A 17,764-nucleotide genomic window follows, 5' to 3' on the forward strand; every position below is an offset into this window, starting at 1 on the left:
TAAGTGGAAGTCCGAAAGAATTCCATGAGATATTCTTCCTAAATTAGGACAACATTCTAACATTGAAATCCTAAGCAGAGTTACTTCAGTGTAAGCCCACTGATTCGTAATTCTGTTTAGGATTTCAATGTAAATGCTATTCTCATTTTGATCATGAATGTCTCGTTGAATTTAATGGCCCTTCCCCCCCCCCCCGTTCGTATCATCATCATACCGCGTCAAGGGAAGAGTGTATCTACGAGTAAAGACGCAACTACATCTCCCACCAGCTACCAGAACACCAACGGGTGATGCTATGCGCGCACGCGGCATTCCCTCAAGGTATTTCCCAGCATGCAACACGAGGGCAATCAAGACTACAACTCCCGGTAGAGCTTGCGAAATAGCGTCCCTCTTACCCCAGCCCTGGCAACGCCGTGGGTTCCAGGAGAGGAGCGTAGGCGGAGTTATTGCGGTTGCCGTGGCACCCGGAGTGACGTCATCATGTGGGCAGTCCTACCGCTGGTTGTCTGTCAGGGAGCCGCTAAGGTTGACGCGCTCGGGGGTCGGTGTGCCAGGGAGTGGTCACTGGTGGGGCCGCGGCCTGTGCGAGGGAAGCCGGTCTGAGGGGGTCGCGGTCTGGCGGGCCCCTCTTCTTCTTCCCCGCCCGTGGGTTCGCTTCGGAGCGTTCCGGGCTTCTTTCTCCTTCCCTGTTCCTTCTCCGTTCCTTCTCCCTCACTTCCCCCTCAAGCGGCCCGGCCATGTCGGGGCTGCTGGGCAAGCTGTTTGGGACGGGCCCGGGCGGGAAGGGCGGCGGGAAGGGGCCTTCTCCGCAGGAGGCCATCCAGCGGCTCCGCGACACGGAGGAGATGCTGAGCAAGAAGCAGGAGTTCCTGGAGAAGAAGATCGAGCAGGAGCTGGCGGCCGCCCGCAAGCACGGCACCAAGAACAAGCGCGGTGAGCCCCGGCAAAGGGCATCGGAGGGAGGGATGGCCAGGCCTCGTTCCGACAGAGCTGGGCTGAGGCTGCTGTGGCGAAAGAGGGCCTGGACACTGCCGAGGAGGGCGGCGGCGGAGGTCATTTCCCGACGGCTCTCCTCCCGGGCCTAAGCTCCCTTGGACGCACCCGGGCTTATTTCTGAGTAAACCTGCCAGAGGATTTGTGTTCGAAGAAAATCTACCTCTTAAGCGGCGGGGGAAGGAAAGCCGTGCTTGTTTATCCACAAAAATGTCAGTGGTTTTTCTGCTTGCAGGGAGTCCAGGCAAGCTACAACTTATATACTCCTATATAGGAAATACAACATTTTTTTAAAAGGGTAGCCCCAAAATGCCCACATGTCAAGGAAAAGAATGTATTCATTCTGTGTCAGAAATCCATGACAGCAACAATAGTGAGAAGAAATTTCACTTGTGTTTTATGTGGTGGTGTTCTTTGCCAAGAGGTACATTTGTAATGCCAGTAGGTGCCCACTTCTTCACAACAGGGTGGCTTGATTGCAGCCACACTATGAACTTAGCTGTTGTTCTACATCCATGAAAGTTCACATTAGCAAGTACTCTACTGTTGCTGTTAGACCTGAACTTTAATGTTCTGGGCTGGGAATATAGCATATACCCACCCTGCCCTAGTGAGATGAGTTTAGTTGGTTTGGAAGCGTGGGAGGCTACTAAGATTTTCAGATCATATCATGAAATCTGCCCTGGCTATATCACCTTACAGGTACATCTTGTTGTTCTTCCCTAATTGGCTAACCAGATTCCTTTGGATGGCCTATAACCCAACTTGTTGCAAGTACCAGTAGCAGATCTTCAGGGATTCACTCCCCTTCTGAATGTTATATTTAATAGCCATTGATGGAACTATGCCATGAATTTATTTAATCACTTAAAAAAAAGTTACCTATGCCAGCAGTTATTACTGTGTTTGGTGGCAGGGGTTCTCATAGCTGAATTATGTACTGTGTGAAGAAACTTTCTTTTGAATGTCCTGGATCCTCTGTCCAACAGCATTTCAGGAGGTATAGTGAGCTACATTGAGAAGGGAATATGTCATTTTGTGAGCAGAGTTTTGATAACAGTACTTTGGATTCAGCCAGGAATGCTTTCTCTGTGTCCTAGTTTTCAAGTTGAATGATACTCATGTGAGGCATAGATTCAGAAATACCATCAAGCAGAGAGTCATCTGTTACTTAGTTCTGTCCCATACTAGTTTGGGCTTTATAAGAGCCTAAGGCTGAGATCTTAAGAACACTTTCGTGTGAGTGAGCCCCATTGAACTAAATTGGACTTACTTCCAAGGTGACCTGCTTAGGATTGTGCTCTAAGTGTACCATTTTGTTAAGCTTTAAGTGGACTGTAAACATATTGAGCAACAAATTATTCTGATCATGTTTATGAACCTGCAGTTTCATTCATGTTGGCTAAGATTTTTTCTAATTAACTGGCATTATTGCAGTTCTGTCTTGGCACTGACAGTTACTGCAGTGTGCATTTAGAAGGAGTATATATGTTTCATGGTATTTGGAACACTGGATTTCTTCATGGTGATACTACAGTTGTGAAGATAAATGCATCCTACATATGAGATTATGTTATGTTTGTATTACTATTTTTACTTTACATGTTCCAATTCACTTTGGCAAGATTTACAGGTATGCTTCAAGAACAATGAAGATGCCAGAATAAAGAGAGACTTGTGCTCTACTGTATGTTTGTTTAGTTCATCTGTAGAAGTCCATCTAATTGCTTCCTTGCTCTGGAAATTGGTATTGTGTTTTTTAAAACAATTTGGTAGTTTGTTCTGTCAACATGATTTTTTTAATAGATATTATATGAGAGCCAGTTTGGTGTAGTGGTTAAGAGCGCGGGACTCTAATCTGGAGAGCCACCCCTCCACTTGAGCCAGTTGGTGACCTTGGGCTAGTCACAGTTCTCTGGAGCTCTCTCAGCCCCACCCACCTCACAGGTTATTTTGTTGTGGGGATAATAATGACATACTTTGTAAACTGCTCTGAGTGGGTATTAAGTTGTCCTGAAGGGCGGTATATAAATCAAATGTTGTTGTTGTTGTTGTTATGGTGTAGTTGCTGAGGGACGGAAGTATGAATTGAAAAAATATCTGGTGTGGAACTGCTTCTGAGTTCACTGGGTGGGCTTGGCATTTCTCTCATTCTTTCTCACACACACTCTCATTCTCTTTCTCACACACTCTCATTCTCTCTTTCTCTCTCAGCATTAGCATCCTCATTTGCAATGTGGAGGTGGTAATACTAATATCGAATGGCTAGCTCAGTTTTGTCAGATTTTGAAAGCTAAGCAGGAATGGCCTTGGTTAGTAATTGGATGAGAGACTACCGGGAAGATCAGGGTTGCTGTGCAGAGGTAGGTAATGGCAAACCATCTCTGTTAGTCTTTGCCTTGAAAACTCCAGCAGGGGTTGCTGTAAGTTGGTTGCGACTTGTTGGTGCTTTATATACACAGAAAGAACTGATGTACCTTAAAAATCTTGATGTATATATAACAAGATAATTATGTGAAGTACTCCATTGTTAGAAATTCTAAATATTATCGTTACATAATAATGATTTCATGAATGAGTGTCATTTTTTTTCCTTTGGGACTAAATTTATGGAATGTCAAGATAACATGCTATGAATATGGGTCTTTACTGGCACTTCTACAGCAGGAAATATCTCGTAGCTGTCTGGATTAGTTACAGCAAAAAAGATCTATAACAAATGAGCTGTGCATTCTACTTTATCTTAAGTGCTTATTTAAATATAATTTTTATGCACTACTTTTACTTGGTGGGTTTGATTTGGAATTTGCCAAATGTGGCTTTGTTCCTCAAGAGTTACATCAGTGGTACCTTGCTGGATCCCTGATCCCTCCTGGATCAGACCAGTGATTCATCTAGTCCACTTTCCTGTTTCACAGAGTTGCCAACCAGTTGCTCCAGAGAACCACTGCTAAGAACCAAGAATATAAGAAACTAAGCTTCAAGGGAAGAAGAGGTGTTTTACTTAATACTTAAGTTACAGCAACAATATTTCTTCACAAAGTTTTCTATGACAGCTCAGGTTTCCTGAAGTTAGTTTAAAACTGTTTCCCCTTCAGAACCTGGGATCATCCTCAGAGCCCAACTCCATTTAGAAACTAGGCAGGAATTAATCTTCTCCTAAGAAGATATAACCCTCCTTCCTTTGGCTTGAAAGGGAGTCTAACCTACTATGCAGTCACTCTTGCCAAAACACACTCTTAGTTGTATGGTGTCTATGTCAAGTGGGCTTCAGCTTCTGCTGACTCTTATACTAAGAATTCTTAAATAGAACTCTTCTTCAGGACAGTGATGTTACAGTTAAGGCAAAAGTCTTCCTCTTTCATCACTCTAGAGGGGACTCTCACACAAAATCCAACTCTCTGAACAATCCTGTCAGAAAACACCTGTCAGCCCTTCAGCTGAGTTCTAACTGACCAACCAGAGAGGAGGGAGCAGTCTGTCACTCAAGCTCTCTGTTTCAAGCCAGAGTTAATTCTTTCCCTCCCAGCTCTTTGATTGCTGCACTTAGAAAAGTGCAGTCTGTCACATCTAGTAATCCACTTTTAAAGCCGTATATTCTACTGGCCATCACTACTTCCAGTGGCAGTGTATTCCTTAATTTAATTATTTGTTGAATGAAGAAGAACTATATTGCCCATCAGCTTCATTGGATACCCTGATTTCCGTTATTATGGGAGAGGAAGAAAAAACCTTTCCTCATTCTCCACTGTGTGCATAATTTTATAAACTCTTAGTTGTCTTTTCTCTGAACCAACAGACTCAACTCTTGCTTTCTCTTGTAGGGAAGGTGTTCCTCCAAACCCTTACTCACCTTGACTGCCTGCTTTCTTCTGACTGAAACTTTTGCTCTCCACTCTGTCTAAACTGCATTCACTCCGCCCATACTCTTAGTCATCAACCAGTCATATCGCTCACTCATCCCTCTCTTTCACACCCCCCTCTTCACCTATCTCACACCAAGCATTTAAAGATACATGCACACATTTACTTGAAATCATTACATAACAGGTGTAACATTTTAAGCTCTATAGCACATTTGCCTGTATTACATGCTAGTGCTACATGTAGTACTGGTGTGTACGTGGTTCATGAGACTGGATTTCAGTGTATGTAGTTTTGAGGACTGTCATTGGCAGTGCCTAATTCAAGTAGGATAACAGGAGCATTTTATAAGCAATGTTGTTATCCATCTCTGAGTTTTGTGTATCGCTTGTGAAGCACACATTCTATGTAAAACATTGAAGCTGACAGAGCAGGAAAAAACACTTGCCAATTCCATCAATATTTAATTTATTTTGTATTTCTAAAGGGGTTTGTGTGACCACATATTTTCAGTCTGCTAGCCACCATATTTCCTTAGAATTAAAAACATTTGAATGAAGAATCTTTTAGTCTTGTTAGTAATCATCCTTTATATTTAGACAGATAATACTGTGGTGGTATTTTGGAATAGTTGTGAGGAAATGTTAGCACAACCATAATTTTAGTTCAAGAACTGCTGTGCTACGAATGGTTAGAGTTGTCGTTTTTTTGAAAAATTTGAAGCCTGGTGGAACTTTTTGAGAGGGAGGTAGAATTGTAATATATGTAGTAGTTTTCTTAGTCTATCCCCCGTTTGCTGGCATTTTCCACTTCTTCACCTAGCCCTGCTGCATTGTTTATTAGAGATCTTTGCAGTTTGAATTTTTTTTTATCATACCTTGTAAACTGCCCTGAGTCTTGGTGAGTAGGTCAGGCTATAAATGAGATGATGATGTCATCACATTTTCTGTTGGGGAAAAAGGGAAGAAGTCTTGATCTCTATGTGTGCTGTGGGAATCAGTATAAGCATTTTATTGCATAAAAAGTGGGATGTTATTTATGTTAATTAAAGTTGAACAAGATAGCGTTAGGAGTATTTGTAATCATATGTAAGCATGGTCAAGCTGATTTCTATTGCATCCTGACAATGAGATGCCTGGCAAATGTGCTCTGGTACATTGACTGTGCACATTGGCATCAGGCTGCAACAGCATGTTTTGTTTTGCTGCAATTAAAACTTGTGAAAGTTCCAGAGATTAAGCTTTCCTTATTCACTGTGGCATAAACAGAGAGAGTAAGGCAGAACTCTTGATTGTTGTGTTTATATAAGAATGGCAATAGAATTTTTAAAAAGTTATTGTTACCTAGAAAATATTGATATTTTTCCTGGCAGAGACAGTGCAGTGGCCATACCATAACCACTGACTCTTCATGGTGTACATGAGCTGCTGTGATAATCTAGAATGATGGGAATACCAAATTGCATTGTCACTGCGTCTTTTTTAAAAATGGACTTCTACTGACGATGACTAAGGTTTTATATAAACTCAGCATCTCCTTTGAGGATTTCCCCCACTGCTGACTATAGTATTGTGAATAACAGCCGCTAAAGCTGACCACACTTTAGCGGAACTCGGTCTTTAGACTCAGGAAAGCAGATTGACTTCAGTTTGCATCCAGATCATAGTTTGAATGTTTTACAATGGAAAAGGAGCTCAAATTCCATCAGCTGCAGAAAGCTGCCAGACGAGGAAGCCTTCTAAATGTTGGTTTTGTGTTTATACTTTGAAATATTTCACAAGCCACAAATGGCTAGAACAGTATCAGTGCTGTGAATAATATCAAGTTAGCATTATTCATTTAATTAGGAGCTTCCAGCTGATAATGGAATACTGTCCTGCATTTTAACAATTTCTAGTGACATAGTACAATTTACATTTAACACCAACATCAGATAGCATATTGCTAAATGCTGATAAAAGTGAATGAACATTTCAGTTTTGTAATTGGCTTCAATTCTACATGAACACCAATTGCTAAGCCAATTTTAAGTGTTCATATTGCTCTGTGTTTAGGGAAGTCTAAATTTTTTAATTTGGTTTAAGATATCTTAATATCTAGCGTTTTTGCTTCTTCAAGTCTGCTCTGTGCTAACATGCTAGACTCTGAAATAAAAAGTCAGTCTGTAATACATACAGGGGGCGTTATCCCTTACATTTATTCCTCAGTTGTGTTTCTAAGTGTTGACAGAATATGAACTAAACTGATAAGAACAATTGTCATCTTAATAATAGGACAATACAACTATGTAAAGTGCATAGGTCTCCCCACACTATTAAAACAGTAATAAAACCCAACTAAAACATAGACATTGACAAATGGTAGAATGTGGTATACTGGTTAGAATGTCAGAATGGGATATGAAGGACCCAGGTTCAAATCCCTACTCTGCCATGGAAGCTTGCTGGGTGACCTTGGGCCAGTCACTTACATGAAACAAGTCTGTAAAATAGGTTAGGCTGAGTGAATAAAATGGAGAAGAAGCTGCTTTGGGTCCCCATTGGATAGAAGGTGGGGTAGAAATTGACTAAATAAAAATAAATAAAAATGCACTTATGGTTTTAGCTCATTGCTAAGACCAAATGAAGCTCATTTATAGAAGTCACTGCTTTCTGAGTACAAACAGAATCTTTTCAAAGGTGAGATCAGTTGATTCTGGATGGGTGAACAGGTTTCTTTCCTTTCATAACAGTTCCCAAAAACACAGATGGGGCATATCTTCTGGAGCTGATGAAAATGTTTATGAAAATCCCCCTAATAGACACCTAACATTGGCTTTACTTTGCCTCACTGTTTCTTAGTGTTGTCTTCCTACTGGGGAAGGGGGAAGATGCCTTCGAGAGCATATTCCTGCAGCCGGCAAGAGCTGACCTGTACAAGGCCCCCTCTCACTTAGACAGTGCTACCTTGACATGGTCCTTCTCCCCTATATATTGTCTCAAATGGTATTGTTTCTCAGGTAGGGAAATAAATCAAATGGATTTCTGGGGTGGAGGTGAATGTGGAATAAAATGAACTACCTTCTGTACCTCTCCCTTCCTCTTCAGCTGGCGTGGCTGCCAGTTTGGCAGACCTTCAAGAAGAAAGATGGAGAGGTTCATTCCTCAACAAGTCCATCAGTATTTAGCTGCACAGATGCTTGAAGCCATCCAGTACTAGTCAGCTGGCTTTACACCCTGTAGTTTGATGTGGAGTGGAAATGGGAAGCTTGGCTACAATAAAGTAAATTTGGTTAGGAAGGAACACCTACTGGTAACAAATGTTAATTAAATTGGGGACAAGAAGAGCAGGAGGCATAATAGGCAACATTAATTAAAAATGGTTTGCAGTCTGAAGAGTGTACTAACAGCAGAGCTTCCAGATGTACATCACCCATCAATTGTCTTTTTTTGTCTTTTGTCTAGCTGCTCTTCAAGCCTTAAAGCGAAAAAAGAGATATGAGAAGCAGCTTGCGCAAATAGATGGCACATTGTCCACAATTGAATTCCAGAGGGAAGCCCTTGAAAATGCTAACACCAACACAGAAGTGCTGAAGAATATGGGCTTTGCTGCTAAAGCAATGAAAGCTGCTCATGACAACATGTAAGGTTTTCCTCCTTGGCTCATTGAGTGATCCACCTTTTGACTGAATGCAAGCTATGACAAGAGGATCTTACAAAATGGGATCACAACATACTTTAAATATTCTCCAGTGCATAGAACATACTCTAATGTCTAGTTGCACTTTCTATGGTGGTATGGATATCAATATGGATGTTCAAACAGTTGCTAGTTCAGCTGAAATCCTATTCACCAGTAGTGATCAGGCAACGAATTAATTGGTAGACTGGCTGTTTGTGTTCTGTTCCCATATATTTGCAGGAACAGGTTACTTGCAGCTATCAAAACCTGACTGCCAACTGAGGAGGGATCAGGTGGGAGTCAGTTTCTGATTTCCTGCTAGGAAACATTTGCTGTGCATCTAGCAAAGTAATTGTTTGTTTGAGGGGAGGAGATGGATCAGGAGCTGACTCTCTGCTGACTGCAGTGATCATCTGGAAGTTCAGTCCTTCTGATGTCCCAGGCTGGAAAGCTTGCTGCATCTCAGCCTTGCTGAAATGCTGCAAAGCCCAGCTGATTCCTTTTTTTCTCCCCAATCCCAAATTGCAGCCAAATCTATAGGATTTAGGTGAGGAGTGAAGGAGTGTTCTTTTCTCCTGATACCTGAAACTGACTGCTGACTTAATCAGGATCTCCTCCTATCCTCTGCAGCTCAAGCTGAAACCTTGGGAAGTGGGGAAGAGAAGCAATCCACTTCACCCCGCCCATCTGAGGCTTCAGACTGAGAACAGGACCAGATCCCTCTCCCCTCAAACTGACAGCTTGGGCTGCTGGAGAACAGGTGTGATAAGCTTCTGTTCTCTGCAGCCCAAGTGCTTAGTTTTGGGGGGGGGGGGACGTAAGGAGAATGGCTTTTCCACCCCAGCTCTCAAGTTGACAGCTTGCGCTATAGAGAATAGAAGCTGTCAGTTTGGGGCAGAGGGGAGAGAAGCCAATTGCTCCTGTTTTCCCCATCACAAGCTTCTCACTTTGTATTCTCATCTTGTTCAAGTAGAGGGAAGCACTTGGGTGGTGAGGTGGGCCTCATCAGAGAAGCTCAGCTGATACCAGCTTTTGATCTCCACCTCCAGACTTTTTGCTAGGTCCCTACAAGGCAGGGGATCATCAAGAAGTTTGGAAGTTTCTGATGAGAATTGATGAGAAAAGCCGGTGGTGTAATGGGTTGGGGCAAGTTTTGAGTTCTAAGCAGTTGAGGTTCCACACTTTAATATAATCATTATTTTATATACTGCATACAAAATTCATATATACATATATGTATATAGTGCTCTACTTGAGCACTTGTGTTTCATAAATGAAGGTCTTCAATGTTAGCCATTCCTTTTCTTTCCTCTTGTTCTGGAGAAATACCTTCTTTTTAAATAAAAAAGGTAGAAGACTATAATTTCCCAGTGGTTTATCTGCCATTATGAATTTTGTTTTTCTCAGTGATACTAGGGTAAGCCTGCTATTCTGAATGCAGAGATGGGTTCATAAGAGAAGATAGGAATGTAAAAAATCCCTGCTGGATCAGACCAGTGGTCCATGTAGTCCAGCAGCCCATCTCTCACAGTAGCCAACCAGTTACTCTGGAGGACCAATAGGGCATAGAGGCCTGTTGTTCCCTCTGAAGTTGCCTCCTGGCGGCATTGGTATTCAGAGGTTTACTGCCTCTGAATGTGGAGGTTCCCTTTAGTCATCATGACTAGTAGCCAGTGATAGACCTATCCTCCGTGATCCTGCCTAATCCCCTTTAAGGTTGTCTGTGCCAGTGACCCTCACTGCATCCTTTGGCAGCAAATTCCATATTTTAATCACTCATTGTGTGAAGAAGTATTTCCTCTTGTCTGTCCTAAATCTACTGCCCGTCAACTTCATTGGATGGCCTCGAGTTTGTATTTTGGGAGAGGGAGAAAAAGTTCTGTCTACTCTTTCTAACCCCTGCATTACTATATAAACCCCTATCATGTACCCCCTGAGTTGTTAATTTTGTAAATTAAAGAAAAAAAGTAGTTTGGAGAGTCAGATGCAGAAAATATTTAGTTCTAAAAGATATGATACATGTTGTTCTCTAAATGCTATGAACCCAGTAAAAAGATCTCTCAAATCATTATCCTTTGCAGGGATATTGACAAAGTGGATGAACTAATGCAAGACATTGCAGAACAGCAGGAGCTAGCTGATGAAATTTCAACAGCCATCTCCAAACCTGTAGGAATTGGTGAAGAATTTGATGAGGTAAGAGCACAGAACAGAAGCTCAAGAAAATTGCTGTCTGTATACATAATACATTTAGGCATATATTACTTTGGAAGCCTAATAGTTTCATTTGACTAACGTATAAGTTTATAAATGGTACACAATATGATTTTCACCTTGACATCTGGAAGATCTTGTGGTTCTGGCCACTGAAGAATAACAGCTGCTTTGGTGATACGAGTAGGGATTGGATCCTAGCAGCTTTCCTACTGCTGGAAGAGGGAAGGCGGGATCTCTTTTAATCACCATGGACATTGTTGACTCTCATGGACAAAAGCCACATAGGACAGATGCTGCAATAAAGAAAGGAATTGGGCAAATTTGAGTGGAAAAACTAACAGGATTGAATTCTGTCAAGTTCCTCCGGCATTAAGGCTAACTGGGTGATTTGGTCTGACATCCATGTCTTAGCTTTTTTTTTTTTAGGGTAATCATGAGATTAGAATGGGGCTGGAAGCCATAAGGATATAAATCCAATAAGAACTGGGATATGTAAATAAAGTCTGAGGCTGTACTGCCCCACGGTGGTGTTTGGGTTTTGAAGATTTCTTGGGGCACTCTCTTGCTGTAATTACAAGCATGCATAACTGGTGTTGTATTGTTAGCAAGTTTAATCATTGTCTCTTTCCCCCTGCAATAATAGGATGAACTAATGGCTGAATTAGAGGAGCTAGAACAGGAAGAATTGGACAAAAACTTGCTGGAGATCAGTGGTCCAGAGACAGTTCGACTACCCAGTGTGCCCTCAATATCTATACCTTCAAAGCCAGGTGAGTGCCTAACAATACTGATGACAAACAATACTAATGACAAGGACAGGCATGTCTTACGACAAGTGTACTTGATAAGCAAGAATATTATGTGCATCCTTGGCATTTTAAGTCTCCCAACAGCGACGCATTATTTATGCAACATTGTTTCATTAATCATGTTAATTGTTTTAGGTATTGTTTGCTGTAAGATTTTTTTTTGTCTTTCTTCCATTTGCATCTTTATGGAATCACTGTATGTTTTTTCTTTTAAAACTTAGCTATGGTATGTTAAGACTGTGTGAAGATATGGGTTTGTAATGGAAGTGATAAACAGTTTGAGAGCAGAGAGCCAGTATAGTATAGTGGTTAGGGTGTCTGACTAGGAACTGGGAGACTTGAGTTCAGATTCACACTCAGCCGAGAAGCTTACAGATGATGATGGACCAGTCACACACTCTCTGCCTTACCTACCTCACATGTTATTTGGGAACAAAGAACTCTGTATGATGCTCTGAGCTCTTTGGAGGAAGGGCAGGATACAGATACAGAGATGGATAGATACTTAAAAGGATCATCTTGAACTTACCTAAGAACTGAAATAATTTGTAGAGGTTCTTGCAGATTCCTCCATTGCTGGAGGTGAAGTGGATGGCCACTAAGAGAGGATCTTTTCTGTTGTGGCACCAGATCTGTGGAACCTTCCTCTCTATCGCTGCCTGCCCAGCACTGATCTTTCCAGTTTTAGGCACCAGGCCAAGACTTTTCTACTTAACATGGCTTTTGGTTAGTTTTCTTCTGCCATTGTGAGCTGGTTATTTATTATTTAGTTATAGGTAGCATATTTTATTTATGTGTTACGGTTTACTGAATTATAATTTTAGGCATATCATCTGCAATCTGCCTTTTAGAAGCCTATGGGCATGGCATATAAATATAATTCCTAACATAAATATAGTTTCCAAAACTGCGAGATCATCTTGTGATAGGGATGTGCATTCAGTTATTGATGAGAAAGGAAATGGAAAAGTCCCATTTAGTTGTCATAACATAAATAGTTTCCCTGTTAATATTAGTTATTCTGATGCCTGACTGTCTTGTTTGAGAGACTTTACGTTCAGACTTGGAGGGAGGGTGAAAAGCAGATCAGTAGATAATGCAATCTTCCCAGTCAAGAGTAAAACAGCTCTCCTTATAGGTCTTTTTCTGCATTTTTCCACTATTCATTGCTGGCTTGGGGAGGCCTTTCTTGATGCTGTGTAAGCAGCAGCTTCTTACAGTTACTTTCCATGTACTAGAACTTTCCTTGTAGAGACTGTGCTTATAAGTTCTGGCACTTTACAGATTGCATAGATGCTGTGTGACTGACCTGTATGAGAAAGTATGTGGTTCACTTCCTGTTATTCCTAGTGTATGAGTGTTGCTGTTCAGCTAGCGTGTTGTGTTTCCTACAGTTTTCTTTTGCTCTAGTATCAGTTGTAGTAGTTGGCTTCTAAATGTTTCAATACCATTGTCTTGTGTATTAACACTGAGATTATTTGCTCTGCTCATAAATACAGAGTCTGTGCATTGTTCATACAATCAAGTAAACATATTTGTAGTTTGTCACTTACTACAAGAATCATTAAAGTGATTTCCATTGAAAAGTATTATTCTAATGTTTTTGACATTAGTTATCTGAACAATGAGCCAGAGATGGGAAATTGTACCTGAGGCCTAGGAAGAGGTGGCAGCTTTGTCATGTTACCTGCCTTTTGTTTGGTACCAAATGGCTTACTATACCCATTGAGATATGCTGCCTGCCTTCTGCAGGTGCCAATTGTCTGCCTTTGCCTGTTCTGCAAGTGATGTTTTAACTGTGTATAGAACTCTCTGCCTGAAATCTGGCTGATATTATCCTTTGAGGCCCTAGGATGAAGGGGACAGTCTTTGAGAATTTCATTCCAATTGGATGGAAAATGAACTTATTGCCAGAAAAATAATGCAAAAAACCAAAAAATAAACGAAATGTTAGAAACAAATATTTAAAGTATCATTTGGACACCCCTACCTGAGGATCTCTCTCTGACTCCTTGCAGCCTTTGACCCATGTTCTGATTTCTAATCCCAACTAAACGGCTCTGTTGCAGGGAATGCTTCTTTTCCTTTCAAAATAAACTGTTCCTTGGAGGACAAGAAGTTTGGCACAGTTCTTCAATTCATAGCTGTGGATTGGTGGTTACAGCATTTGGCATTTAAACACTAACAACCCATATATAGAAATTGCTGAAAAGCCCTTTCCCATGGCATTGCACCATGCAACAATTATATTGTTTAAAAAACTCTGTAAGTGCATTGTATGCTCCTTATGGATGCTACCTGTGATTATGGTTACACGCATCAAAGAGCTTTCAAATTCTATACACTCCATGTGGGGCACTACCACGAGTAAAAGTCACATTTAAATTACCTCTCAGCTTGAACATGGTGGCTAGATTTAAGAAGGCAGAGTTCGTGGTATCTTATATTTGGTGCCCTCTCTCTTTTTACAGTATATATTGTCCTATGTGCCTATTTTACTTAAATCAGCAGCATCTGTTTTGACATAATTTTGGTAGTGGTATCTCCCTAATACAGCAGGCTGTCCTGTATTGTCTAACTTGTAAGGTACCTAATGGTGTGTGCTAGATTGTCAAAGGTCCAAAGCCCAGTTCCTAATTGTATACTTTTTTTTTAACTGCATATCTAGCTAAGAAAAAAGAAGAAGAGGATGATGATGACATGAAAGAACTAGAAGCTTGGGCTGAAAACATGTAGCTTCACCCGCTGTCAGATGGAGAAACTTTAGAGACTCTGGTCACCTCTAGTTGCAGGTGCACGTATGGGTGGGAGATGACTCTAAGCGCAATGTCTTTATTTCTTTAATCTAAACCCAAAGCAGTGGGAGTTGCATTCTGCATAGCCTGGTCTGAGTGAGGGAAACAGCGTTCCCAAGGGAAGTTGCCTGCAGTTTATCATGTTGAATTTCTTAAAAAAACAAAAGCAGCTTATTGGCAAAATTCATACCTTCTGCTTCCGGACTCTGCTAATGCCACTGCTGGATCTTCATCTTTCAGAATTCTGGCCGTGTTTGAGTCTGACTGATTTTGGGGATGTGAAGATATGTAACTTAAGTTGATTGAACAGTTTTTAGAGTTCCTGTAAAGTATTTCAAAAGGAAAAGTCATAAGCCATTATTGACTTATTATGCTTAGGTGTACAAAGCGCATTAGGCTTTTAGTTCTTTAAAGTCTGTATTTATATTCATTGACAATGTTGACACTTCTCTCACACTAACTTGGCTACTGTTAATTGGTGAAATGGTTTTGGAATAACAAATGTTATCATGCAAGTTTATCATGCAATTTACACTCAAATTCCAGCTGTACATTTTTCTATATAGCACTTGTGTGTTGACTGCTATTTGTGATGCTTAATATACCATTCAGACACAAACGTTTATTTTAAATAAGGATCTATGGTTTGCACTGTATTAAATATCTTGATTGATTTTCATATGTGCCTGTTGTCTTCACTGTGACTATATATAAGGATACTTCAGGATGTTTGTTGGATTTTTTCCTAATTTGTATTCTTCTGACATTGTCTGGTACTACAGGATCCCTTTGTGTGTAAAACTGTAAATGTCCGAGGATTGCCACATAAGACATCAAGCTTCTTTTTATGTTTGAACTTTTGTAATGTACTAAACATCAACACCCCCCCCCCCGGTTGATGAACAGAATGGCACATTCCTGGAGTTTCCTTGTTTCTGAAAGATTGTTGCTGGCCTCCAACTCCCTCCTCTGTCTGGTCATGGACGTCCCTTGTCTTCAGGAGCAACAATTGGGGTGCATTTTGGGATTGGGGGGAAGGGGGAAGTCTTATGCTCTTAAAGGTAATCAGTTCTGTCAGCAGAAACTTGTCATGGGATCCCAGCTAATGATATGGCTTCCTGTCTGATTGCAGCTGAACTGCTGTAGCTCATGTAGGGAATAAATTTAGCAAACAGTGTCAGTGCCAAAACCAAAAATGTTTCCTTTGTTATTAACATATAGACTTCTGTTCTGCACCCATGCAGCATATATCTTCTAATCTTTGTTACGAAGTTGTACTCCGATTGTCTGCATAAAAGAGACAAAATACTCTTAGCACAAATACAGCAGCTCCCATGGTAGCCCCTTTCACATAGCTTAGCTGTCATGAAGGCATAATCCAAGCATTGACTAAGGCAGTGACTGTATTAAGGGAACAGATAAGCTGGCATTGTAGAACAGTCAGTTGAAGGTTTTCCTCTCCCTAATGGCCTGAGATGGAACTGAAGGATAAAATTTCCAGATATACTATGGCTTAATTCCTTGTTTCAAAATATGCAGTTCTTGAAGAAAAACAGAACTGAGTGCACCGCTGTTATTGTTTTTTTTTAACCAAGCCATGAGCGATAACTCAGAGATAGCATGTCAGTATCTGTAAGCTGCAATATTGCACTTCAGCCTTGTTTCCCACCCAGTATGCAATTTTCTATCATTGCTGTCAAGATTTTGGGTCCATTTAAAAAAAATTCTATACAATTATCTTTATGTTCTCCTCTCTCATGAACATCTCTTCCATGTAATGTGCAAAGAAAAGGGGAGGGGCTTCTGTATCTGGGGGAGGGTCTGAATTGGCTGACATTGTTCAGTTCCAAAATCAACAATGACCCCATCCATGCAATAAAAATTAATACAGGTGGATATATAGATTTGATATACTAACATACCACCTTTCTAGCATTTCACCCAAGGCAGTTCACAGTTCAGCATTACAGAATATAGGCTAAATCAGTTTAAATGATTTATGGTATCTCTTACCCCAGCCACATCCTTTATTATCAGATTACTAAAAAGAAATTAGGATCCTGAGCATTAATGGGAAGGTGTTCATGTTACTATTAGGGTAGAGAATCTCTGAAGAGATTTTGCAAATTCAGTCTTGTATATGTTCACTCCTACTTGATACTCATATCTGTGTGTTTAGCTGTCGGTTACGCTAAGTATACTGGTGTATTTTTATGCTTTTCAGTGTTTCTTCCCTTCTATTCTCCTTTGCAGTGTGCTCCAGTGCCAAGATGGCAGTATGAGGCCATTAATTATTTTACTGTTAATTCCCATGCATGTGTTGAGAATTAGTCCCTTGCCATGTAAGGTCGTGGCAAAATTCAGCATGGATTGTTTCCTGAGGAGTTTTAAGTCTATGAGCACTGCCCCTGCTCTGGTTTCTAGAAGGCAGAAATTAGTCTTCTTTGGAATTTCTTTTTTTATGGCTGTGCTTGTGGTGTTTCCTGTTGAAATTGCCTGCCTTGAAGGTGTCTTGACTACAATGTCACTTAACCCCTGTTCGAGTTGCAGCTCTCTGCTTGCTTTGCGATTTTTATTTACCTGTCATTAAAACTGATCATCCCAGTGAGGCCCCTGAATTGGCCAATGTCTGAATGTGATTCTCTACCGGAGAGAGCTGAAATAGTGCTAATTAAAAATGAATAGGGTAAGCCCTATTTCTGCTCACATGGAGCAAGTCCCAAAATGACATCTGTGTGTATTTTTCACAATTCTTCACCCACCACCCACCCTTTTTTCCTGTTTAGCAACTGGAAATCTGTCAGTTACAAACATGACATTAATTACTAACAGTTTACTTACGAAAATAAGTCATACTCTGTTGTTTATTCCAGTAAAAGTCTGATGTTTTAAAAATAGCTTTTGAGGTTTTCTGAAAAACCGGGGTACAAATATAGCTTGAATAAATTTATCAATCTTTGAAATCAATGGGCTTAGACTACAGTAACTCTGCTTAAGATTGCTCTATTTATGCTTATAAATTAGGAACGGCACATTTCTGTAATAATGGCAGACACAGATTTGAACTCTGGGAAGCTGATGCTGGAGGTGGAAGGACCTATGCGAATGAAAAGTTTTGTGGGTCAGAGGCCACTTTGAGAAGGCAGAATCTGGCAAAATCCCTCCCCCCTGCAATCAGTGAGCTTTTGAGGGTCCATTGGTGGGGGAGGGTTGTTGTAAGGATAAAATGGAGTTACGTACGCCACTTTGAGTCCCCACTGGGGAGACAGGTGGAGTATAATCTATGTTAGTAATAGTCCACCTTTCTCACTGAGACTCGAGGTGGGTTATGCAGTATAAGTCAATACGATCAATGGCATGCATATTACAAAAATGATAGGGCATGGATTGCAGAAACTGAAAAACAAGCATAAATTCAAATAC

At 40.8% G+C, this 17,764-nt stretch overlaps 1 protein-coding gene across 1 annotated transcript; it reads left to right on the forward strand.

Annotated features, from left to right (window-relative positions):
* Window positions 1-493: 493 nt before the first annotated feature.
* Window positions 494-15,020, forward strand: CHMP4B (charged multivesicular body protein 4B). Its single transcript, XM_054980568.1, has 5 exons — window positions 494-936; window positions 8,304-8,481; window positions 10,602-10,716; window positions 11,381-11,507; window positions 14,215-15,020. Exons 1-5 carry the CDS (start codon window positions 741-743, stop codon window positions 14,280-14,282), a joined length of 684 nt encoding a protein of 227 aa, XP_054836543.1. The 5' UTR covers window positions 494-740; the 3' UTR covers window positions 14,283-15,020.
* Window positions 15,021-17,764: the final 2,744 nt, after the last annotated feature.

This window comes from Eublepharis macularius, chromosome 5 (assembly GCF_028583425.1).
Source record: "Eublepharis macularius isolate TG4126 chromosome 5, MPM_Emac_v1.0, whole genome shotgun sequence".
In the NCBI taxonomy this organism is placed as follows: domain Eukaryota; kingdom Metazoa; phylum Chordata; class Lepidosauria; order Squamata; family Eublepharidae; genus Eublepharis; species Eublepharis macularius.

Bases quoted from the DNA above. Each gene is read 5' to 3' on its own strand.
- CHMP4B (XM_054980568.1), top strand. From the start codon at position 741: ATGTCGGGGCTGCTGGGCAAGCTGTTTGGGACGGGCCCGGGCGGGAAG. The intron at 8,482-10,601 runs GTAAGGTTTTCC...TATCCTTTGCAG, and splicing joins AAAGCTGCTCATGACAACAT to GGATATTGACAAAGTGGATG. The intron at 10,717-11,380 runs GTAAGAGCACAG...CTGCAATAATAG, and splicing joins TTGGTGAAGAATTTGATGAG to GATGAACTAATGGCTGAATT.